This window comes from Paecilomyces variotii, assembly GCF_004022145.1.
Source record: "Paecilomyces variotii strain CBS 101075 chromosome Unknown C8Q69scaffold_3, whole genome shotgun sequence".
Classification (NCBI taxonomy): Eukaryota; Fungi; Ascomycota; class Eurotiomycetes; order Eurotiales; family Thermoascaceae; genus Paecilomyces; species Paecilomyces variotii.
In genome coordinates, this window is record NW_021167142.1 from 587,003 (window position 1) to 609,276 (window position 22,274).

The window sequence follows — 22,274 nt, forward strand, 5'->3', positions numbered from 1 at the left end:
ATTCAGCTATCGAACAATCATTTCGAGAAAACAGGATTATTTGCCACCATGTTTAGACGCGCCGTAACAGTGAGCTTTCGAGCGAGGCTCATCACTCGTCGTGCATACTCGACTGCACCCAACGCGCTTCTTGCGGAGAAGCTCAAGATCAATGGTGATAGGCTCTGGTACGGGTCATGTCGATGAACTGGCTAGTTGGAACGTGAACCTGGCTGACTTGAACAGGGATGATATCCACTACACAGCTCAATTCAGTGCACCTTCTCCTGGTGGTGTGACCCGTCTATGTGCCGACGAGAATGATAAGAAGGTCCGGGACTGGTTCAGAGATCAGGTGCTTGCACTGGGAGCAAAGTACACTGTCAGTATAGGCTTTCCGTCATGATGCCCTGGATATGAGCTGAAGAGGGCCTAGGTTAACGCGACTGGTACCCAAATCGCCACCTTCGAAGGCGAGGACAACAGCATTCCACCCATTGCTATGGGAAGTCATCTAGACACCGTCGCCACTGGAGGTAGATTCGATGGCCCCCTCGGAGTGAGTCGTCCCCCAATCCTCGCATGCACGACTTTGTTTCTTACAAAAACAGGTCATATCCGGACTCGAAGTCATCCGAAGTTTGAAAGAACAAGGAATAAAGACTCGTGCACCACTCACCCTTTTCAACTGGACAAACGAGGAAGGAGCGCGCTTCTTCCCTCTTCTTGGATCCTCCATTGTGTATGCTGGAGAATCATCCGTCGACCAAGCACATGCCTCATACTCAAATGATGGATCTGGCTTGACGCTGGGCAGTGAGCTGGCCAAGATCGGATACGTCGGTGATGGTCCCAATACCTTTGAGGAATTCCCTATTTCAGCTCATTTCGAGGTACATGTGGAACAAGCCACCGATCTCGAGAAGGCCGGCAAACCCGTCGGTTGGGTTGAGGGATGGCAGGGAATGACCTGGTATCAGGTCATCTACCATGGTGACGATGGCCACGCGAATACCTATCCCATGTATGGACGTAAGGATGCCCTGGTCGGTGCCTCTAAGCTCATCGTTGCGCTTGAGGATCTTGCATATGACTTGAATGGTTATACCACGACCACCAACATCCAGAGCGGTCCATGGGGTGCCTGCAACATCCAATCAAAGACCAAAGTCGTCTTCTGCTTGATGCACAAAGAAGCACAGGGCTTAGAAGACATGGGAGAAAAGATCGTTAAGAAGATCAAGGGTATCGCCGCCTTGCATGGCCTTGAATATGAGCTTGAAAGACAAGTTCACCTACTCCCTGGAGACTTCTGGCCAGAAGCCATTGATTGCGTCAGGCGAGCCTGCGGCGACAAGGGAATCGGTTCCCGCACTGGTACTGGCCACGACTCAACCATGACCAGACTCAAGTGCCCAACCGCCATGGTTTTCGTTAGGGGTAAAGATGGAATCAGTCACTGTGCCAGGGAGTGGAGTGATAAGGAGGACTGCGCTGAAGGAGCTCTCGTCTTGGGCAAAGCTGTCCTCAACTTCGACGAATATATGAAGACGAAGGCCTCAGGAAAGGCATAGAATAGTGGTTATTGTAAGTTAGCGTCTTGACGGATATTATATTCAATCCAAGTATCAATATTTCTCTCTGAATGAGTGTGCATACATACATATGCGTTGTTCCATTCTTATCAAATCAAAGCAACTCTTAACTTCAATTCTGTCAGCACAGATCATGAAATCAACAAAGGTGAGAAGCCATATTCGTACCCGGAAGTAGTAGTACACATACTTGTGCATAAAATCAGTAGAGTTCATGTTCCATAGAACGACGCGGTCCTTCGATATTCAGGACCAGGACCTCCACAGAATAAATGCAATTGACCCGTCCCCTGTATTAGCCATGGCAAAGTAGACTAATAGGAGAATATGGCTTGGAGCTTCATATAAGCTAAATGAATTTCGAGTAAATATCCTAGGGATTATCACCCGTAAGTACGCTCTTTAAGAGCATTTGCAACCGCCTTAGTCATATTTGTTCGCATTGACAATAGCTAGACTAAGGGTTATCTTAAATAGAGCTCTTTAAAAAAGACCATCATCGAGGAATTCTTTATAATTGAGATAGAAATATGGGAGGTACACAACCGTGGATTTTTACTGGGTAAGAAATAATGATAGTCCCGGCTCCAGATGAACTAAGTAACTCCCCAACTGCCGTTATTCACCGCTTCCGCGCAATCAAATCGCCAGTGTCTCAGATATACGAATTACCCAGCACTTATATAGACACTGGACAGTGCACCAGAACCCTGTTAAACCAGAGGTCAATAACTATCCGATTGTCTCCAATCTCTCTCTCTATCCACCAAGTACCATAATACATCACCCCCGAGATAGAAGAGAACCCAACCGAGCTCCAGAAATGGCGGATACCAAGGAGCCTCTCCTACACTCCAAGAGCGACGCATTGGATACCGTCGAACCCCCGCCATCGTATGAAGCCTCGTCCACCACGACACCAGCTCGCGCATCGCTACTACCACGACCTCCTCCTCTTAGTCTCCCAGCGCTCATCAAGCTTCGATCAAAGCGAGTGATCCTCGCGTCTGCATCGCCCCGCCGCAAACAGATCATCTCGTTCCTCGGCCTGAACAATGTCGAAATCATTCCTTCCAACACGGCAGAGAACTTTCCCAAGACGATGACGCCGTTCGAGTACGTCCTGGCGACGGCGACGGAGAAAGCAACGACCGTTTATAGTCAGGAGATTGATAATGAGAAGAAGGGCGAGCCGGGACTGATCCTGGCGGCAGACACGGTTGTCGTGGATACGACGACGGGAACGATTTTGGAGAAGCCCCGCTCCGAAGGCCATCATATTGCGATGCTCAAGGCGCTTCGAGATGCGCGCGATCATAAGGTCTACACGGCCATTGCGGTGATGGTGCCGCTGGCAAGCGCGCGGCAGCCCGGATATGCACTTGAAACGGCGGTCGAGGAGACCAGTGTGCGGTTCGATAGCGAAGTGACGGATGAGTTGATCTTGGCTTATGTCCGGACGAGAGAGGGAGTAGATAAAGCCGGCGGATACGGCATACAAGGACTAGGTTCAATACTCATCGAGAAAATTGAAGGAAGCGCCGATAATGTCATTGGATTGCCGTTGAGGACGACGCTCAAGTTGATCGAGAAGGTGATGTCGAAAGCGGACGATGATGACAGGCTACCGGATGATGAGGGAATGTCCGGCGAGGAGGACGAGGACGAGTGAAACAGGAAGATTATGTTTTCGGTCTTACAGATTTTCATGAAATGACTTATATGCTCAGCCAGTTCTGCACTTTCTGGGCTTTACGTCTGGCGTTCGGGCGGAGGGTTTAAAAGATAGACCAAACTTATGATTTTGTAGTACATAGAAATAGCTCATAGGCAAATACATATAGTTTTCTATGACTAAAGACAATGAAAACATCGGACAGGCGCCTGCAGACCTCGGCCCACACCTAAGTGATCAATACAACATATACACAGGTAGGCACCGGGAGAATCTAGAGAGAAAGCAGAAACAAAGGAAACGATGCTAGTGAATTCTGCGGGATTACGCCTTCCACACACGCTTGATGGCCTCAGTCAGACCGACATCGTTGGTCTCAAACTCGTAGAGACCAACGGCGGTGGCCAGCGTAGCGGCGCGGAGCGCCCACCAGGCGGCGGCCCGCGTCTTGGGGACACGCTTGAGCGGGAGGTAGTCGATGATCATAGACCTATTGAAAGGGTCAGTGTGCAAATCCTATTTGCAAAATGTGAGGTCGAGACGTACTGGAATCCGACATGCGAGTGAAGAACCAGGAGAGCGCAAAGGAACGAGTCCAGAGCGGGATTCAGAGAACCAGCGGCAAAGGGAGCGATAGTGACGGGAACGAGAGCGGCAGAGACCAGTCTGTTACAGAAACAGTCAGCATTGAAGATTCTTTCCCACGACTTGTTAGTGCAATATCACCCACCTCTCGAAGGTCCAGTGGTAGCTACCGTGAGTGGGCGATGGAGGAGGAACCGGGGCAGCGTCGTTCGCTAATTATCACATCAGTCAGTTCTCAATTCATGATACGTATTCTCATGCTTTTTTTATTCCATGTTGCGATTCTTTCGACGGAGTCTCGCGAATGTAATGTGACTTGTTTTGTATATGCGGACAAACGGAGGTTTTATAGGGTAGACATACTGGTTCCGTGAACGACCTCTGCAATTACACATTCCGTTAGCATCAATGCTCAACACGCAGCTCCTACACATCTCATGCGAACTGCTTCTTGCTCGCATGATAATGGCAATTGCGGAGGGCTAGCACTCACGAGGCAGAGGAGGCAGAATCTCTTTCTTTCCGGAAGCGTGGAAAGCCGCAACCTGCGACGAGACGGCGCTCTCCTTCTTCTGGACCTGAGAAGGACGGACAAAAGTCGCGGCGAGAGGTGACTTGGTCGAGTAGAAGGCAGTGCGAGTAGCAGGCGTCCTGGACATGGAGAGGACGCTCTGCCTCAGGACCGAGGAGGGGCGGACGAACGAGGCCATGATTGCTGCTGAGAAAATCGGTTCTCGGAGCAGTAATAGACGACAGAGATTGCCGGAAGTGTCAAGCGACCGTAGTTGAGCGTTCGAAGATGGCTCTGGGTATAGACCGTCGTCAAAAGGTGAGCTTGTCAGTCAAGATGCTCTTAGCCGCGAGTTCGCGGAGGAAGTTGGATGGATCTTCCTCGGAAGTTCAAGTCGGAATGCGGTCATCACATTATGGGTCATGTGATTGGCCGCTTCATCCGCTCACTAGCCGAGAAGGCCCGACAGGCGGCAATAATAGCAGTAGCAATGATAGCAATAGCTCGTAGATACTGTACTCTATAATCTAGCTTGAGCATTACTGATAGTTGTTGTTGCATCGCAGGTTATCTGAAGACTACATGTTGCGTCTCGCTAATAATATAGATGACTGAGCAGCTCATGAACTACGCCTTCTAGCGACTCCAACCGAGTTCGAAGATTATTATCTGGGAATCACATTGGATTCGAATCATCATTTCTACCATGATGTCTTTGTTCTCATAAACTACCGATAAATGCTAACAGCATCCAAAGGGATGAAAATTTCCTCAAAAACTGCCCATGCATACATAGTCCACTGTCTCATGCGACTACGCAAACATGGCGTTTCGGTGTCATGACTTCATATCCGTCTGATTTCCGCTTCAGGTTATATCCGCCGACCGCGCTTAAAACTTGAGCACAGCCTTGCCCTTGTTCTTGCCGTGGAAAATACCAACCAGACCTTCCGCAGCGTTGTCGATGCCAACGGTCTCGTGGGTCAAAGCCTTGAAAGAACCTTCCTTGATCCACTTCTGCACGTTCTTCTGGTGCGGTTCGAGGTACGGGTCGGCGAAACCAGGGTCCAGGACGATGAAGCCGCGCATCTCGAGACGCTTCACCAGCACATTGGAGATGTTCTTGATGGGGTAGGGGTTCGTGGTGTTGTACTGAGAGATCATACCACAGACAACGACCCGACCAAAGTCCCTGATAGCATCCAGGGCAGCTTCGAGGTGCTCTCCGCCGACGTTCTCGTAGTAGATGTCGATGCCCTCGGGGGCAAGGCGCTTCAGAGCATCTGCAGGCTTCTCGTTCTTGTAGTTGAAACCGCCGTCAAAGCCCAACTCCTTGGTGATGAACTCCAGCTTTTCATCCGAACCAACACTGCCAATGACCTTGAGACCATCGTGCTTCGCGAGTTGTCCAACAAGCTGGCCAACGGCACCGCTAGCTGCAGAGATGAAAATGACTTCGCCCTTCTTGGGCTTTCCAATCTCATAGAGGGAAGAGTAGGCAGTCAAACCGGGCATGCCAAGGGCACCCAGGAAGACTCGGATGTCCTCAATGCCAAGAGGGTTGTCGAGAGGCTTGATTGCGCCAATTGAGTTACCATCAAGCAGGATATACTCCTGAATGGGAAGCTGACCAATGACAAGATCCCCCTCCTTGTACTTGGAGTTGTTGGACTTGAGGACCTTCGCGATAATGGCGCTATCGATCGGCTTGCCGACTTCGAAAGCCGGAGCGTAGGACTTCACCTCTGCGGGGCGCATCCGGCCGCGCATGTAGGGGTCATAGCTGGCGTAGAGGGACTTCAACGTGACTCCATTTGCTGGCGCGGGAGAGTTAGCATCGCCGGAAACCGTCTCGACGGCCAAATGCTCCCCAGGAACAGGGTATTCGGTAGGGACCTTCTTGAAAACGAGTGCCTTGTTACTCATGATGACTATTCTCGAGTATAGATATCAAGAGGGTTAAATTGGGTATTGGCAGGGTATGAAAGTAAGGTAAGACTCCCAGGCCAGAAGGGTCTCTAGATCTGAGGGATTGGAGAGCAACTTATACTGTCGCGGTGGACTACCAAGAATAGGTATGCGTCCGAGCAACGTGCAGTATGTATTATAAAGCAACGGAGAAGAGTCAACCCGAAATCTGGTTCGAAGCTTCTGGAGCTCTAATACCATACGACGTCTGCGTGGACGTGGTGGCGATCTCCACAAAAAAAATGTACTCTAGAAATTGATCTTTTTAGCGGCGTATAGCTCGAAAACGGTAGATCCTTTTTTCTAGATGCGTAGAATAGGCGAAATCTTCCCAAGTCGAATGAATCAAATTGGGTTTAAAGGTTGAGAGACAGCGAGCTTTGCCCTCATCCGGGAGCATATTCACTCTGGCGTAGCCGTTGCGCAATAGCTGTCATATTGTGGCTGAACACGACCCAGAAACGACCGCACATGGAGAGAGGAGCGCCAGCAGTTGATCTCCATAGGCTCGGGCACGCACTTCCTCACAGATCACTGCAGCGGGGAGCTTTTCCTGTAGGAAGTAGCGGAACCGGTAATAGGGCCGTGAGGTCACCGTCAAGCTTCAACCGTGCCCCGCCGCGTTTCACACTTCTTTCGCTTCAGAGGGATTCACTGCATGACATGATCCAAATAGGTATCAATGGGATTGTTGAATCTCATAGCATAAATCCTCAAGAGTCACTATGCTTCATTCTCTCAACTGGAGCACCCAAGACATGAATCCAGCGAGATCATTATTATGTGATGTCAGTTAGCATACTGGGACACGTAACGGGGTGTCTTTGTGCCGCATTATTAATCAATTCCAGGAACATCCACTTTGTGCTCTCCCAGAGGATTTGATACCAGACTCGACGCTCATGCTAAGTACACCGTAGTGTGGTATTTTCATGCTGTAGAAGCGTATTTCATAGGCAAACCCACCTCACTGGGGCCATCCTGGATGATATCAATTAGCAATCAGCCATCATCCTTTTTGGCTGTCCTGGGGACATACCTCGGTTGGTAGACGTACATCTAGCGCGTCGCAGGACACCGGAGATGTAACTGCATTCTGGTTAATCGTCCGATAAATGAACTGTGTTTCCGCAGGATTGGGCAATGTAATTATGGAGTCAACGCATTGCTGCATATCATAAGGTGGTGGATATCTGTATTATTATCCAAGTTGCGTATTTGACGATAAGGGCCTCTGCTGATCGTAATGAAGTAGAAAGTCGCATAAGGGGCAAGAGTAGATGTACGGACAGAGACAAGCAGGGGGGGCGTCGGAGGGAAATAACAAAGTTGGATGCATTGAAACAGAACTTCCACTCAGCGCGTCACTCCATGTTATCTGCGCACCATGGATCTTTGCCAGGTATGAGACCAAATCGCAACAGAAATAAAGGTAAAGATTAATGTCATGAGTCACTTCCAGATCATAAAGTCCAAAGAAACTTCTTATCTCCTCAGGTCAAACGTTGAACCACCGGGCCGGATGTGTCTGTAAGCACTAAATTTCTCCTGCAGGGTTGCACTTGACAAGAAACTCGATGCTATTCGACGCAGCACCTTCTACAAAGATGAAGCAAGAATATGGCTCTGCATTCAATGTTCAATATTCCAAGCTGCAGAAAGCATCAAATGCGAAAGGCGTTTATTCTCAAAGTGGAATAGGGGTCTACAAATCAAGCTTGCATCGTGGTGCTAATTATGTACTGTACGAGTCCGCCCAGGTCGTTATCAGAACTTCTTGCTCGACAGTTCCTAGCAGAATTGCCATAGCTTGATCTTGGCCATTTTCTAGATAGCAGGTCATGGAAGCATAGCAGCTTTAAAACTACGTACAGTACATTGGATAACGACAAAGAAAAAAGAAATGAACTAAAGTTTTGGAGAATATAGGTGGACAGTTGTATACTGTACAAGACGCGCTGCTACTACCACATGATCTATCTATCACCTGGCAAAAACAAAGGAAAAGATGATGGCATGATGGGACGGAAACACGGCGATATAAAGACCCAAGGTCTCAATTCCTTTACGCAAGGTTGCGGCTCATGTCGTTGCGGATTCTCTGGTAGTCGAGCAGACCCTCGATGCTTCCGACAGCGCTGACAGCGACATCCTGATCCCACAGCTTTCGCGTAGCAAAGTCCATGACATCCTTCTCGGTAATCTGTCCAACGGCACGCTCAACATCCTCGGGGCTCAGTCGGCGACCGGTGGTGATGATCTGGCGACCAATGTCCTCAGCAACGGCGGTGGTTCCGTCGAGGGACAGAAGGATAGAAGCCTTCAGCTGAGCCTTGGCACGCTCGACCTCGGCGGCGCTGACGTTGAAAGACAGACGAGACCACTCACGAAGAGTGAAGTGGACGAGGTCATCGATGTTGGTAAGGTTCTCGGTGACAAGGTAGATACCCCAGAGACTTTATACGTTAGCAAAGCTTATGAATCATGGATTAAGGTCCTCATATAACCTACCCAGTGTCGCTGTAGCTGGTGGAGAAGCTCATGAAGCTGTTGGCCAGGTTGTGGTGGTTGACGAAGGTGCTGAGCTTGCTGCCGAGGTAAGGGGAGTTGCCCATGGCACGGTCCCAGTTACCGACAATGGCCTGAGTGACGAGAGCAGTGAAGTAGTCATCGTCCTTCCAGCTAACACCCTCGACGGCAAGGGCAATGTTAGCAGTGGGAATGGTGTCATCACGGATTCTCACTTCAGAGCCAACGAAGTCGGGAGTGCGCTTCTGCTCAGCAGCGATGGCAGAGGCAGCGGAGGAGTGAGGCTGGCTGGGAAGGTTGCCGAAGTGCTCCTCAGCAAGACGGACGAGCTGGTCGTGGGGGATACCGCCGGCACCAACGAGAACCATGCGGTCAGCGGTGTAGTTGGTCTTGATATAGTTGACCAGGTCATCACGCTGGATGCTCTGGATGTTCTCCTTGGGTCCGAGGATGGTGCGGCCGAGAGGCTGGTTCTGGAAAGCAGTAGCATGCAGGTGGTCGAAAACAACCTCCTCGAGCTGCTTGTCAACCTCCTCCTGCTCACGCAGAATCACATCTCTCTCCCTCTCGATAGCGGCAGGCTCGAGCTTAGAGTTCTGGAGGATATCGGCAAGGATGTCGACGGCCTTTGGAACATCGGCGTTGAAGGACTTGGCGTAGTAGACAGTGTTTTCGCGCTATCAACGGCAATTAGTATCTCGAAAGAGATCTTTCCATGACGTTCCGAATATTCATACCGAGGTGTAGGCGTTGAGGTGGCCACCCATGTTCTCGATCTCCAGCTCCAATTGGTGCTGAGAGCGCTTGTTCGTGCCCTATATCACTGTCAGTCTCCATCGGTTCGCGTCAGAGTCATAATGGTAATGTACCTTGAAGGCAAGGTGCTCGAGGAAGTGCGCAGTTCCGTTGGTCTTGTCGGTCTCAGCCCTGCTTCCGGCATCGATCCACACACCGACGGTGGAGGTCTGCGCCCATGGCGAGTACTCAGTAGCGATCTGTATCCCATCAGCACATCGTCAATCCAATTGCTGCGACCGGAAACCGTACCGTGAGGCCATTGGTGAGGGTCGTCGACTGGGTGGTGCTCGGGAGCGTAACCGGGGAGGCGAAACCGCGTCTGACGGGCTTCACGGCATTGATAGCAGCGCGACTCCGGAGAGCCTGGTTCAGAGAGAAAGCTAGGCGCCGGGAAGCCATTGTGATCGAGTGTGAGGGGAGGTTGGGGGGAGGAGATTGAGGAAGGGTGAGGCGGCGAAGAGAGTCTGTCTGCCCTGGAGTTGCGAGGTGAAGATCGGAAGTCAAATTGTTCGAAAGCTCGTCGGCCAATCACATGACCCCCTTTTCCAACTGACCCAGTATTGCCATCCCGGCCGTTCCCTACAGCAACCCCAGCGCAACACCACCAGTATGGCAGCATGGCCTATCTGCCACGCAACGACTTGGAGTAGCAAGACTTTGTTCTTTTCTTTTTCTTAAGATTCAGTGCGATCTACTAAGCTATTAATTTTTCTTTTCAAAATGTTCAATGCTTTGCAATAAGGAGTGCGTGGTGACTTTCCATTCAGCCGAGAGCAGGGTATATATATCCCGTGAGGTTTATACCTGCTGCATCATGCTTAACGACGTCACAGTATCTTCGAGATAATCTGCTATTTATTTATGACATGTTGTCTCGATACAAACAACATTACTCGTATCCTTCTGAGTGTCAACGATTACGGTGTAGTAGACCTAGGCTTACCTGTTCATTCACTCGCCACTGCTTCCAGGACAAACTTCCAGATACTAGAGTATGGAAACAACGTCGGACCGAACCGGAGGCTTCTATATCGACACAACTGTCCCTGAGGCGAACTGTAGAAACGGGATCTATGGTTTTGGCATTCATTGTTTGCAGAATGCTGGGTTGTTTAGAAGATATAGGCTGGTGAAAATAAGCCACAGAAACAGACGACGCCATTGAACCATCCATATCTTGCGATTTGCATTCTACTCGTTTCCCGAGCAGAGTTACGATGGCGTCGCTCTCTTATTCATATAAAAAGAAGTTCACTAAGTAAGAGTCTCAGATTCAGATAATCTCTTATATCCCATCCACACCAGTTCCAGAGGTGTATTTCCCGATCCATTATACCATACACACCAAGGGTATCGCTATTTATTGCACAAATCGACTAGCATACTGCCTGAGGTTCTCCCTGAACGGAACATCGTCGACGAATCCCAGCTGCTTTGCGCGAGTGGTGTTGAAATTTGGAGACCATGACTGCACGATCTTGTCGATGTCGGCGTCGTACCTCTCTTCCACCAGGGCACGTCTCTCCTTACCACCAATTTCCTCCAAGGCGTCCAGCATTTCTTGGACAGTCACTTTCAGTCCAGGCAGATTCACTGATCGAGACTCTCCAAATGCCTCCTTGGGTATATCCTTGGCGTGCACAAGATTCCTGACCACCGTGTATGGCGAGCAAATCCACAACTCGGTCTCCTTGCTGACGGGAAGTATTGCTTTCTGTCCGTTGAATGGCTCTCGAATGATGTCGCTCGCGAAGCTACTCGCGGCCTGTGTCGGCCGTCCTGCTCGGACAGTGACTGTGGGCAGTCTCACAGCGCGTCCATCCAGGTATCCCTTCCTGGAGTAGTCGTTGAGGAGGATTTCGACGATAAGTTTCTGTGAACCGTAGGAAGAGGAGGGCATGGGTGGGAGGTTGGTCTCGTCGATCACGTATCCTTTCGGGGTCGGACCGTAGACGGCTAGGGATGAGGTAAATATGACCTTGACACCGGGCATGGTGGCACGCAGACGATCCAGCATATATCGTGTCGCATCCAGATTCACATGCAGTCCCAACTCGAAGTTGGCCTCCGCGCCGCTGGACATGATCCCATGAAGCAGGTAAACCGTACTATACGGGTTGGAATCCTTGATGATCGTATCGACGACCTGCGTCGATGTAAGGTCCGCTTGGACGCTCCTCAAGCGGTAGGCATGCTGGGCCGCCGACGCAGGTATCTGAGGCGCAACGACATCAGTAATTGTGATGATAGTCTCTGGAGGGGTAGCGTGGAGGAGAGCAGAGGTCAATTCCTGCCCGACGTAACCATTCGCACCGGTGATGAGGATAGACATGGCTTCACTGGACGCCTGCTAGGACGGAGCGCTTCTCGAAGGTCCAAACGAGTATGGAAAGAAGGGAAAGCCTTCACTCTCTCTGTTCCTGTCTGCCATTTTTCTCTGTTCTCGTCTGGTCCCAACCAACAGAGCTGGCCAGTTCAAATAGCGCAAGCAATTGCGGGGTTAGGGCGGAGAGTTTAACAACAGCCGTGGAAGAGGATAGGAGCATCTCCGTGCCGGCGTCTTGCTCTCTTCAGTGGGTCGCGGGGAGGACGAACAGGAAGTCAGCATGATTGACAATATTAATAGACCCGAGAAAACTCCAGGGCTAGGGCCCCTTCGCGGCGCATTCGGTCGCCGCGAAATCCGACGCCGGTCAGCAACAGGCACAAGCGCTAGTTAGTTAATCAGACCTGGATGTGCGCTGTGTAGACCACCGAGTGGACGGTATATACTTAGTTGGGTATGCCTGGGGAGGGGTGTCTGTCAGTCGCGCTCGCCACCAAAGGGATAACTACCGTCAGGCGTGCTGGAAAGAATGCCATCTCATCCTTGTTGCCTCTTCCTATGGTATGGCAGTGTTCGACGGGCAGAACTCGGCTGTAGGATCCCCGTTCGCCGTGATTAATCCGTAGGACCAGCGATAGTTAGCGGGAGAGGAAAGCTCATAAGGTTGTTGTTGGAGACATATGATCGTAGAGGGGGACGATCTTGGCAGCTAACCACGTTAAAGCTTTCAACATTTACTTGTACGACGCCTGACGACCACAAGGCGATCGTCCATCCCGGTCTGGCTGGTTTTTCCCGTGCTATAAAGAAGATGTTCCACATATTCTCCGAGAGATAGCCGTTGGCAGCAGATCTTCAAGGATCATCTTCCGGGCAAGCATCGAATCTGCTAAATTATGGCTGCAACATGTAGGATAGGAAAAAGCTACTAACGAGCACATCCTTGAAGTAGTTAGGCCCAATAGTGAGGATACGAAGCTCATACATTATTAGACGTTGCAAACTGGTGGTTAGTAACCTGATATTGGGAAGTACGTCTAGAATAAAAGAACATGGCCAATTCCTTTTTCAATCACATGCTTCACGAGAACAGCCATGTCTTACGAACTACACAATGCATACCCAGGCGGTGCCCATGACCCTTGAGAATATGGCAGAGATAGTCGGCCATTCAAACAGTTCTAATCTGCTGAACCAAGCGGCAGCATGCGCTCATGTTAGAAGTTCCCGTTTACCATATCGAAGATCAATATAACGGTGGATAGCTTTTTCTTTTCCCGGAGGAGAGCATTAACGTAATTGTTGCAAGACTGCCGCACTTTTGTTTTCAAAGCAGGAGAATCGCTTGGATCCGAGCGAGACCAGACACCTGAAGCTTCCTGTGACTTAAAACGAAGAAAATACACGTGCAACCTTGGAAGATAGTGAACAAGAAGATTTCAAAAATACAGCACACACATCACTAGACGCCAGAAGAGACATATATCACCAGACATGAAAGAGCAAGATACAAAACTATCTATGCGGATATCTATGCGGAGCGCTTGTAGATACCAGCCACGATACAGTGGTCACGCTCGAAGGGTTCTATCACAAGTGTTAGCAATCAGCGTTGTCTCACGGTAACGGCATGCATAGTACTTACCCAGCGTCAGCTGTTCCTTGGGCTTTATCCGCTCCTCTCTCATCTTCTGGACCTCTCTGGCGAACACAACCTCGGGCTTGGCGGTACTGTCGATACAGCTGGCCTTGATGGAGATGATGACACCACCGCCTTCCTTCAGGAACTGGTGGGCATTGAGACCCACGATACGGGCCTGGTCAGGCTGGGCAACGTCTGCGAAGATGACATCGACCATGCTGACGAGCATCCGGTAGCGGAGAGGGTGTCTGGCATCCTCAACAATGGGGATGACGTTGGTACGGTGGGTAGCCATGCCAATCAGGTCACGGCCGGAACGGTGAGAGAACTCGACAGCGTACACAGTTCCAGTAGGTCCGACAATATCAGCAACGTGACTGACGGAAGTACCGCTGGCAGCACCCAGGTACAGAACCTTGGAGCCGGGGCGCATGTAGATGTCATCCATACCACCCAGAATACCGGCAGCCAGCTTGGAACGGAAAGGGTTCCAGACACGGTATTCGACCTTGGTAGTAGCGCCATCTTCCCCAGTAGACGGGGCCTCAACCGAGATACGCTTCTCGCCGTAAACAGCCTCTCCGGGGGTCAGGTTCCTGGTGACCAGCAGGTCTTCCTTACCGCCGCGGGCAACGAAGACACCGGCATGACGGTGAGGCTCCTAGAAATGACGGTGTAAGTCAACTGCCAGAAAATTCGCATAGGAGTTGTGATTGAACTTACAATGATGACCTTGGCACCACCCTTGACACCGGGCTTGCCGCCGCGACCACCACCACGACCACCTCTGGGAGCACCGCGACCACCACGGCCGCCTCCACGGGGTCCTCCACGGCCACGGGGGGCACCACCTGTGTAACAGAACGAGCAGATTAGCCTCGTGGTCACAGACTAGGACAACTAGAGGTACGTGATCTCAAGGTCACTTCTCCCTAAGGAGGAAGATAATCCCATAGCATCGAGTACCAATGGACAGTCCTTCAGCTTTGCAGGAAATGGATATAACAAACCTCTGCCACCGCGACCACCAAAGCCACCACCTCCTCGAGGGGCACCACGGCCACCACGAGCCGGTCCACCGCGTCCTCTAGGAGCTCCAAATGCCATTATGTCTGTATGTAAAGTTGACCGTTACAACGTTCGAACTGATGAAAGACGTTCGTGCCGTAGAGGGACCGTCGTCGATGAAAGTAGGTCCCGAGGGGAGAAAATTTGCTGACTCCGGTTAAGACGAGGAAGACACTGGATCGCAAGTGGCTCAGAAATCGAGAACCTGACCTGCTTCAAATGTCACAGGTGAAAATGGTATCAGGTTTCTATCGAAGCCGTCGCAGGTGCTCGTCGTTGCCGCGCTCGAGATTTTCAGACTTTTGAGCTTTTCGGTTTCTCGAAAATCAAATACGCTAAACCCGTCGTGGGCTAGCGTACCGCTGCCCGGCACCGCTTCTGGCCTGTGTGGGAAAGCAACTATCATCACGTGAGGTTGAAAACCTCTGCCGATAGCGAGGTCACGGGATAACCGTTAACCCTATCAGCGGTCGCCGCCAGTCGAGGTGCGTGGAGTGGTTCCAAGTTGTATCCAAAGTCATTGTTGTCGCTTTGAGAGAGTCTACTACTACGTACTCTGATTCGCGCTATCTTATCTCTGACTCAAATATGTATTCTGAAATAAGGAAACCCGAGATTGAATCGGTACCTTATGATCTGCACAAGAATGAAGATAAAAACGTGCTATTATTTGATGACCGATGGACGGCTCATTGGAACAAGGTATGTGAATAAAACCAGGAGAAAAGGGGAATAACCATTCCACAAAAAGAAATCGAAGAACACAGGTCACCAGCTCTGCTGCAGACAATGCCAAATTCAGAACGCTCAGACAGCTGCTAGGCAATAACCGATCACGAAACAAGTGAACTAGCCATAGAAGTAATAATCTGCCGAATATTGGACAGTAAAGGTCTTACCCATACCCTCACACGTTGCTGGAGGATTGCCGCCCGCCGTGTTTACGCGGTAGACAGACTTGTAGTCGCCGACAGTACCATTAATGGTATCCAAGTAGAGCCAGGCCACTGCGCCATTCCCGGTATTATGTTGACCCTTCACGGCATCAGTGGGGGCGCTCATAGATGAGTTCTTTTTGCTGATTGCGATGCCATACTGCCGCTCGGGCGTGGTGTCCAGGTTGAATACCGGCGTAGTGGTGTCTCTGAAGAAGTGATGGCCGAGCAACTCGAGGTTGGCAGGTGGAAGTGTGGAGGAGGACTTGGTAGGTAGGGCGATGTTAATCACGACATTCGGTGCCATTGACATTAGATCTGGGTAATTTGCAGCAACGCAGGTGGCGTTGTAGAGACTGGCAAGAGCACCGATAGCCACAGGCTTAGTATTGGCTGTTGAGTCGGCGCAGGTATAGTTCTATACACATGTAGTTGTTAGCCTGATGGACTATTTACAGTAGTGATACCATGGCTGTATATCGCGAGCGAGCAATAGAGAAATACATACCTGTGTCCCTCGACCAACTGCAACATGTAACACTTTCTGCCCCGCTGGTGGAGCAGGCAGCCCGCTTGCCTGGGCGGGCAATGCGATCTTCGATGTATCGCACGTTGGAGATGCAGTGGATGCTTGTCGTATCTCGCCAATGTAGTGACTGACTCTTGAGTAGAATTCTGCGAGCTCGGCAGAATACCCATAGACATTGTTCCGGACAATGTTAGACGGGGCTGCAGCAACGCTCGCCACCAGGGACGCAACAAGGACAGGCAAGTACCGCATCGCTAACAATGGCCTTGTAAATGTTTTTGACGTTGGAAAATTTGAGTTGTTGAAAGCAGCAAAGGAAATTCAAGAGCAAGACAAGTTGTAGTAGTTCAATACGAAATAGCAAGGGTTTGAACAAACGATATTTCGCAGATAGATGTGCTGCTCATATGCGCAAGGAAAGGATAACAAGAAAAATCTAAGGTAAATCGTGACTGACTCAAAGAAATACTGTAAAGGAGTAAGGAAATACAAAATAGGAACTTGATCCAGAGAAATCATGATGGAAGGTGCAGTCGTTGAACCTGTATATGTATGATCCCCAAGACGATGAACTATCTACTAGAGCCTCTCTGCACATAGCAAGAATAGAAACGACTAATTAAACCCAAACAGCGTATTCTATTAACAGTCATAATGGAGGGTCCTGGCGCCAACAGTACATCGAGATCGTGATCTTTTCATTGGCACCCCTACGCGCCGACCTGAGGTGGTTGGTTGAGAGTTGACGCCCGGCTTGCGGTAACATGCACTAAGAGGGCGGGGCATGTTGCTCCCTGGCCATCGCTTGTTTACTGGCCAACACCCCGATTCCAACATCTGGAGGCCATCTTGGTTCGAACTACGAGAAGTCCTATAATCGGTAGTTCCTAATTTGGAGCATGCTAGCAGGAATCAGGTCACTGAAAAACCAGGCGCTATCTGCTACGAAGCCTAAGCATCCTCTTCCCATAATGGAATTAGTACGTTTCTAGTGATTTTGCCTGCCCCTGTCTGACCCCGACCGCGAGAAAAGACTCTGTTGTTCATCAAGGTAGCGTATGCATGGACAATTTGATTAGAATAGATTGCGGACGCCTTGATATGTGCAAGGAGCTGACCGTGTAGAATAAGTCTTAACAATACCTAACCACCATACCCAGCCTATCTTATGTAGATACCTAATCCAGGTATACGTGATATATGTAACTGTAGTTCTGCAATTATGACCGAATGAGTGATCACAGAGAAGATAGCGGAGTTACACCTGATAATACAGCATGGACCAAGGGCAGCACTTTGCTGCGTGATCTGCCCGGGTACAACGATAACCTGTAGATCCGGCTGGCGGTTACCGACTGGCGAACAGCGATCGAGAGACAGTAGTCCCGATCATAACAAGGTCAAATAAGCCCGCTCTCAGATCTGGATATTAATGCAGCTCTTTCTCGGTGGCTTACACCGAATCTTCCGCGCTACGGACATACGGGGATGGGATATCCAATCGATGTATGAAGCTCTACTGAACCTGAAGCAGGACGGCTGATCTAGTCGTTAGCGCTGATGTCAAAAATAGAACCGGGGCGCCTTCGTTCGTCTCCGCGTCTTATCTCCATTGTAATAGATCTAGCACATGGGGTCACAGCTTCTCTGGTCACCGATTGGCTCGATATGTGCTGCATACTGAGTCTCATATCGAGCACAGTGATATATTGGTGGCTTTTGTGCATGTGCTCTTCTCAAAAAATGAAATAGTCTCTGTAACCTTGGAAGCCAAACATAGCAGCTTAATGCAGCTTAGTCTCTTTCGGGAGTGGTATACACAGTTCCAATGTTGATAATCTGTAGGCATGCTCTAAGATTAAATGCGGGCCTCTCATAAATCACATACGTACTTGGTATTCAGATAAGAGAACATACGACCAGCTGTCGGATGACTGGTTAGGTACCTATCATTAGCTGTGAACTTATCCACCTAAGCTCTACGGAGGAGCCTGATAAATGATGAAGGATGAAAAGCCCAGGACTTCCACCCAGGTCTTCATGGCGGCTAGAGAAATGAAAGCGAAACAGAAAAAGCAGACTAAGAAGGTCGTGTTGCATCGAGATAGGGCGGCATTGGGCCACGGGCACTCTCATGGACTATATCCTTTTACGGAGGCAAGCTAGTTGCATTATTGCAGGCACTAATCTCGATCACTGGGTCCCAAAGTGCATTAACTTGCTTGTTTGTTCGTGCGGAACGCTCTGTTCGCGCCAGACAAAATATCAGGATATCTCGTGAGACAATATGTGATCTGTTCGGGTGGGGTTCCTTCTTCCTCAGCTCAAGAAACGAGGGAGACTACGGTTCCTGTTGATGTGATGGTAGGGATGCTCAGGACTGGCGCCTTATACTTGCCGTCTGAGTCGAGTGTGTGGACATGCGTATTCCGTGGCAGAGTTCCAAGTCAGGGGAATGGATGAAGGTAGACACCAATACAACTCTCTAAAAGATAGCATACACAGAGAATAACAAAGAAAGTAGCTATCCCATTTGACGTAGTCACCACCGGATCAGGTGGCATTTACCGACCTAGTGGTGCTTCGGTCCGGACTCAATTAGCGGAGTGGTCTCATGCAAGCAATGTGACTATTATCGTCGAAGCAAGACCAAATCTATCATCGTCCTCTGTCCCGTGCAATATGTAGCCCAGGCCCCACAGTAAAGTATCACAGAACATAGTCTGATGTATTCAAATGGAGCTGTTACACCATAAACGCCCGTAACCCAGACCATTTCCGCCGTGAAGTTGTGCCTGGCTGGTAGAAAACGACAGAATACCTGGCAAGGCTCGCACCAGGCCTGCAACAAGCGATTATAGTCATTTCCTGATTGCTGGTATGGCAAAAGCATACAGCATGCAGCTGCTTGTTACAACTGAGGACCTTGAGTCCACCCTGTTATCCAAGAAATATCGAGCACGCTCAAGCCATTATCGCCGGAACGAGTCTTCCACAATACCACCTCTGCGCTCAATCTCTGCGATAAGATTCCTCCTCTCTTGCAGCTGCAAGTGCATGAATTCGACTGTCTTCTTTAAGACTATGCTCTCGCTGCGGCCTTGGCCTTCAAGACCCGGCACTAGTTCAGTCAATCGATCGAACCCTTCCCGAATTGCGGCGCGGCGTTTCTGTTCGGAAGCAATGTGGTTGTTCTTCTTCTCTTGTTCAGTGAGCCGCGGCTTATCCTTGTCGGCAGCGGACGCTGCTGCTGGATTTGATGAGTCTGCGCCACTTGCCCTTCCGGCTGGCGCTGGAGATGATGACGGATCAGGCGAGATCGAAGAGACGGAAGCAGGTGGTTGTGCAGATGGCATGGTGGATGTGGCACGTCTGCACGTGTCTCGAGCGTCAAAGATCTCCGATCGCAAATGGGGCGGACCAGGGTCTAGGGGTCAAAGATCGCGATAATCGCTCCCAGATGCATCAAGGGAACACGAGGGTTCGTTAGGGAGGCGCTGGATGCTAGCCAGCCAGGCGCGTCGACGCCTCTCTGGTTCTGGTCACTCGTGGATGAGGTTGACGGTGACACAGAGACAGAGACAGGAACATTGTTGTCTGCCGGATAAGGTGATCTTGTGGTGGACGCTGCCAAAAGTGCGGAGTAGTCTAGTCTACTGTAGTCTAAAGATACATAAGTAACCTAGGCAAGTTTTAAGGTTGTCGGGCGATGTCCCGCTCTGGCCCGGGCTAACCTAAGTACATACTCTTAGTGGTTTGTTTCAATTGGGCTGGAATCGATCCGGAGAGAGTACTTAGCGATGCACGTCATCGTCTCCTCTGTAAGACTAGCGCTGGTTTCCGCTGATTTCCTGCGAGCACGATCGTTTTCCATTTCTCTCTATTGCTATCAGCAGTCTCCTCACTGTCGATCTCGACTGATACTGTTTATCTAGAGCAGCACTCGCAAGCTTCACAGTTCGGTTGTTCACAATTGCTGGATCGTACATACCTATACTTCCCGGAGCAATCTGAACATGAGCCACCGCCACTTGCGAGGAGGCTGCGCTTGCGGTCGAAACCAATACATGATTATAGTACCTGAAGGTGTCACAGAGGAAGCTGCCCAGGTTTATTTTGACAGTGGTAGAGACCACCGTAAGTTGCCTTGTCTAGCATGTTTGCCTTCAGTTATAGATAAACTGACCGGTAGTCTCATCTCTCAGGTCGATCCATCGGCGCACCACTTTCAGTCTGGCTGCGAGTTCCGTTGGCGTGGTATCAATCAAACACACGATCCTATTATCCAGACGAATCTCACAACTCTATCCGTCGTACATTCACTCCTCTACACGCTCCTCATAGCCAGCGTAGCTTCTGCGGTTTCTGCGGCACTCCTTTGACATACTGGACAGAACTGCCACCCGAGGAGGCGGACTTTATGTCTATATCGGTTGGCAGTCTACGTGGAGATGACCAAAGGCTATTGGAGGATCTCAAGCTCCTTCCAGATGATGTGGATGACGAGGCACTGGATGCGCAGGCGGCCATAACTAGGAGAAACCCCCCATTGTCTGCTCCCACCGTATCATCCACTGCCGACGTTTCAGACTTCTCGAGAAGCTACAGTCAGGGCACCGTAGGCGGTATTCCGTGGTTTGAGGAAATGATCGAGGGTAGCCGCCTAGGTCGCTTGATGAGGAGTCGACGAGGAGTCGGTAGGAGCGATGACCAGGCCACCACAATCGAATGGGAGATCACGGAATGGCGTGATGAGGGACCTACTGAGGAGCTGGAAATCAATACTGACTCTTCAACTCGAAATGTTATCTCAAAGAGGAAGCATGAACAAACTACAGGGGAAGGTCGCTCATCTCAGTTCCGGACGGACTTATAAGTATCTCCAAGGGCTGATAATACACAAGGCCTGTTAACAAGCCCTTGTTCTGTACCTTGTGTGTTTTGATCTGTGGTTGACAACAAAATTGCTGCAGGCACTCTCAAGTTCGGGAGATTGGGTTTCCTGCAGCTATTTGTAATAAACTAAAAACTGCCTGATGGAGTATAGTGACGCTAATCGTTTCATGCCGTTCAGATCTCGCGTTCTGCATTACAGCGGATGTATTATAATGGAAAAAAAAAAAAAGAAAAGAGACCCATTTCTATATTCGAGCAGGTTGTCGTGCTGAACCATGGTCCCGCGCTTTTGACGCTCCCCTGCATCAACCAACAGCGTCCTTGCACCCTCATGCGATGAATATCTCTATCAAACTGGTTCGTCCGCGAAGGCCATTGAAGTATTGTGGATCTTCTATGTCGACAAAGACTGCCAGTACTTCGCTTCTCATAGAATCGATAGGATGCTGCTAGCTGCACCAATCCCATTGCATGCTGACATCAATACCCAAGCTGCCTTCGTCGGGTTCTGCAAGTGCCTTAGTAGCTTATTTCAAACACGGTACCGTGACCACCTCAGTAGATTCTTCATTTGTAACTGTCTTCTGCAGTTTCTGGTATCGTCTCGCTGGACGATGGGGTACGCCCATAAAGCCCCGTCATCGAATTTTGACTCGAAGCCAGCAAAACGGGGAAACAGAAGCCCATATATTTCGCATACTTCACCTGATAGTTGAACATAGTTGGTTCCCATTGTACCGTATAGAACTTTGGAAGCCACTAGATATCCAATTTGTACATACTATATCCAGAAGATCTTTATTCACGGACGCTGTAGCTTGAAGAGTCGTCGCTGGAGTGGTCACCTCCCACGTTAGAAAGCGGATATCTTAGTAGGTTGGTGATATCTAGATCTGCTGATTGACCGGATGCTCAATACTCGGCCAATTCGAAAGGCCATGGAACATGCTAAAGCCTCGAGTATAATTACCCGATAACCCTATCCCCTAATATGTGAGAATAGAGGATTAACATAGGGCAATGGGGCACGTGTTGAGTTATGCCCTCTTTTACCATTGCAGATATCATCACGTGCATTACGCTTATATTACCTATATAGGAAGTCAGTGATGAGCACGTGAAGGAGCTACTACTCTTTATGAGCAGACTCCCTTCACTGAAACACACAAACCTCACCTCACTCACGCTCAAAAACGATTTCCTACCTTTCATCTCTCTCCTCTTGATTGCTTCTCCAG

At 50.0% G+C, this 22,274-nt stretch overlaps 10 protein-coding genes across 10 annotated transcripts; 3 read left to right on the forward strand and 7 right to left on the reverse strand.

Moving 5' to 3' along the window:
• Positions 1–48: 48 nt before the first annotated feature.
• On the forward strand, positions 49–1,553 carry C8Q69DRAFT_443141 (hypothetical protein; the record flags this gene model as incomplete). The annotated part of the gene is made up of 4 exons (XM_028628894.1): positions 49–167; positions 226–361; positions 416–538; positions 591–1,553. 4 exons carry the CDS (start codon positions 49–51, stop codon positions 1,551–1,553), a joined length of 1,341 nt encoding a protein of 446 aa, XP_028486371.1.
• Positions 1,554–2,154: 601 nt separating this feature from the next.
• Positions 2,155–3,429, forward strand: C8Q69DRAFT_460911 (Maf-like protein-domain-containing protein). Its single transcript, XM_028630203.1, has one exon. It carries the CDS (start codon positions 2,398–2,400, stop codon positions 3,244–3,246), a length of 849 nt encoding a protein of 282 aa, XP_028486372.1. The 5' UTR covers positions 2,155–2,397; the 3' UTR covers positions 3,247–3,429.
• On the reverse strand, positions 3,430–4,862 carry C8Q69DRAFT_460915 (succinate dehydrogenase subunit CybS). Its single transcript, XM_028630204.1, has 5 exons — positions 4,328–4,862; positions 4,198–4,215; positions 3,980–4,046; positions 3,796–3,915; positions 3,430–3,739 (listed from the first exon to the last, which is right to left on the reverse strand). Exons 1-5 carry the CDS (start codon positions 4,542–4,544, stop codon positions 3,574–3,576), a joined length of 588 nt encoding a protein of 195 aa, XP_028486373.1. The 5' UTR covers positions 4,545–4,862; the 3' UTR covers positions 3,430–3,573.
• Positions 4,863–6,275, reverse strand: C8Q69DRAFT_460916 (putative oxidoreductase). Its single transcript, XM_028630205.1, has one exon. The coding sequence runs from the start codon at positions 6,269–6,271 to the stop codon at positions 5,237–5,239; it is 1,035 nt and encodes a 344-aa protein (XP_028486374.1). The 5' UTR covers positions 6,272–6,275; the 3' UTR covers positions 4,863–5,236.
• Positions 6,276–8,252: 1,977 nt separating this feature from the next.
• On the reverse strand, positions 8,253–10,119 carry C8Q69DRAFT_202757 (putative mitochondrial processing peptidase beta subunit). The gene is made up of 5 exons (XM_028626107.1): positions 9,890–10,119; positions 9,712–9,837; positions 9,580–9,657; positions 8,825–9,519; positions 8,253–8,769 (listed from the first exon to the last, which is right to left on the reverse strand). The coding sequence occupies exons 1-5, from the start codon at positions 10,037–10,039 to the stop codon at positions 8,379–8,381; spliced, it is 1,440 nt and encodes a 479-aa protein (XP_028486375.1). The 5' UTR covers positions 10,040–10,119; the 3' UTR covers positions 8,253–8,378.
• Positions 10,120–10,887: 768 nt separating this feature from the next.
• On the reverse strand, positions 10,888–12,369 carry C8Q69DRAFT_202986 (putative nucleoside-diphosphate-sugar epimerase). Its single transcript, XM_028626108.1, has one exon. It carries the CDS (start codon positions 11,970–11,972, stop codon positions 11,001–11,003), a length of 972 nt encoding a protein of 323 aa, XP_028486376.1. The 5' UTR covers positions 11,973–12,369; the 3' UTR covers positions 10,888–11,000.
• Positions 12,370–13,010: 641 nt separating this feature from the next.
• Positions 13,011–14,970, reverse strand: C8Q69DRAFT_460925 (Fibrillarin-domain-containing protein). The gene is made up of 4 exons (XM_028630206.1): positions 14,619–14,970; positions 14,332–14,459; positions 13,612–14,269; positions 13,011–13,553 (listed from the first exon to the last, which is right to left on the reverse strand). The coding sequence occupies exons 1-4, from the start codon at positions 14,713–14,715 to the stop codon at positions 13,498–13,500; spliced, it is 939 nt and encodes a 312-aa protein (XP_028486377.1). The 5' UTR covers positions 14,716–14,970; the 3' UTR covers positions 13,011–13,497.
• Positions 14,971–15,457: 487 nt separating this feature from the next.
• C8Q69DRAFT_203010 (hypothetical protein) lies at positions 15,458–16,587 on the reverse strand. Its single transcript, XM_028626109.1, has 2 exons — positions 16,120–16,587; positions 15,458–16,029 (listed from the first exon to the last, which is right to left on the reverse strand). Exons 1-2 carry the CDS (start codon positions 16,390–16,392, stop codon positions 15,526–15,528), a joined length of 777 nt encoding a protein of 258 aa, XP_028486378.1. The 5' UTR covers positions 16,393–16,587; the 3' UTR covers positions 15,458–15,525.
• Positions 16,588–19,112: 2,525 nt separating this feature from the next.
• Positions 19,113–19,496, reverse strand: C8Q69DRAFT_443149 (helix-loop-helix DNA-binding domain protein; the record flags this gene model as incomplete). The annotated part of the gene is made up of 1 exon (XM_028628895.1): positions 19,113–19,496. One exon carries the CDS (start codon positions 19,494–19,496, stop codon positions 19,113–19,115), a length of 384 nt encoding a protein of 127 aa, XP_028486379.1.
• Positions 19,497–19,873: 377 nt separating this feature from the next.
• On the forward strand, positions 19,874–21,278 carry C8Q69DRAFT_203015 (hypothetical protein). The gene is made up of 3 exons (XM_028626110.1): positions 19,874–20,277; positions 20,346–21,154; positions 21,215–21,278. Exons 1-2 carry the CDS (start codon positions 20,157–20,159, stop codon positions 21,014–21,016), a joined length of 792 nt encoding a protein of 263 aa, XP_028486380.1. The 5' UTR covers positions 19,874–20,156; the 3' UTR covers positions 21,017–21,154; positions 21,215–21,278.
• Positions 21,279–22,274: the final 996 nt, after the last annotated feature.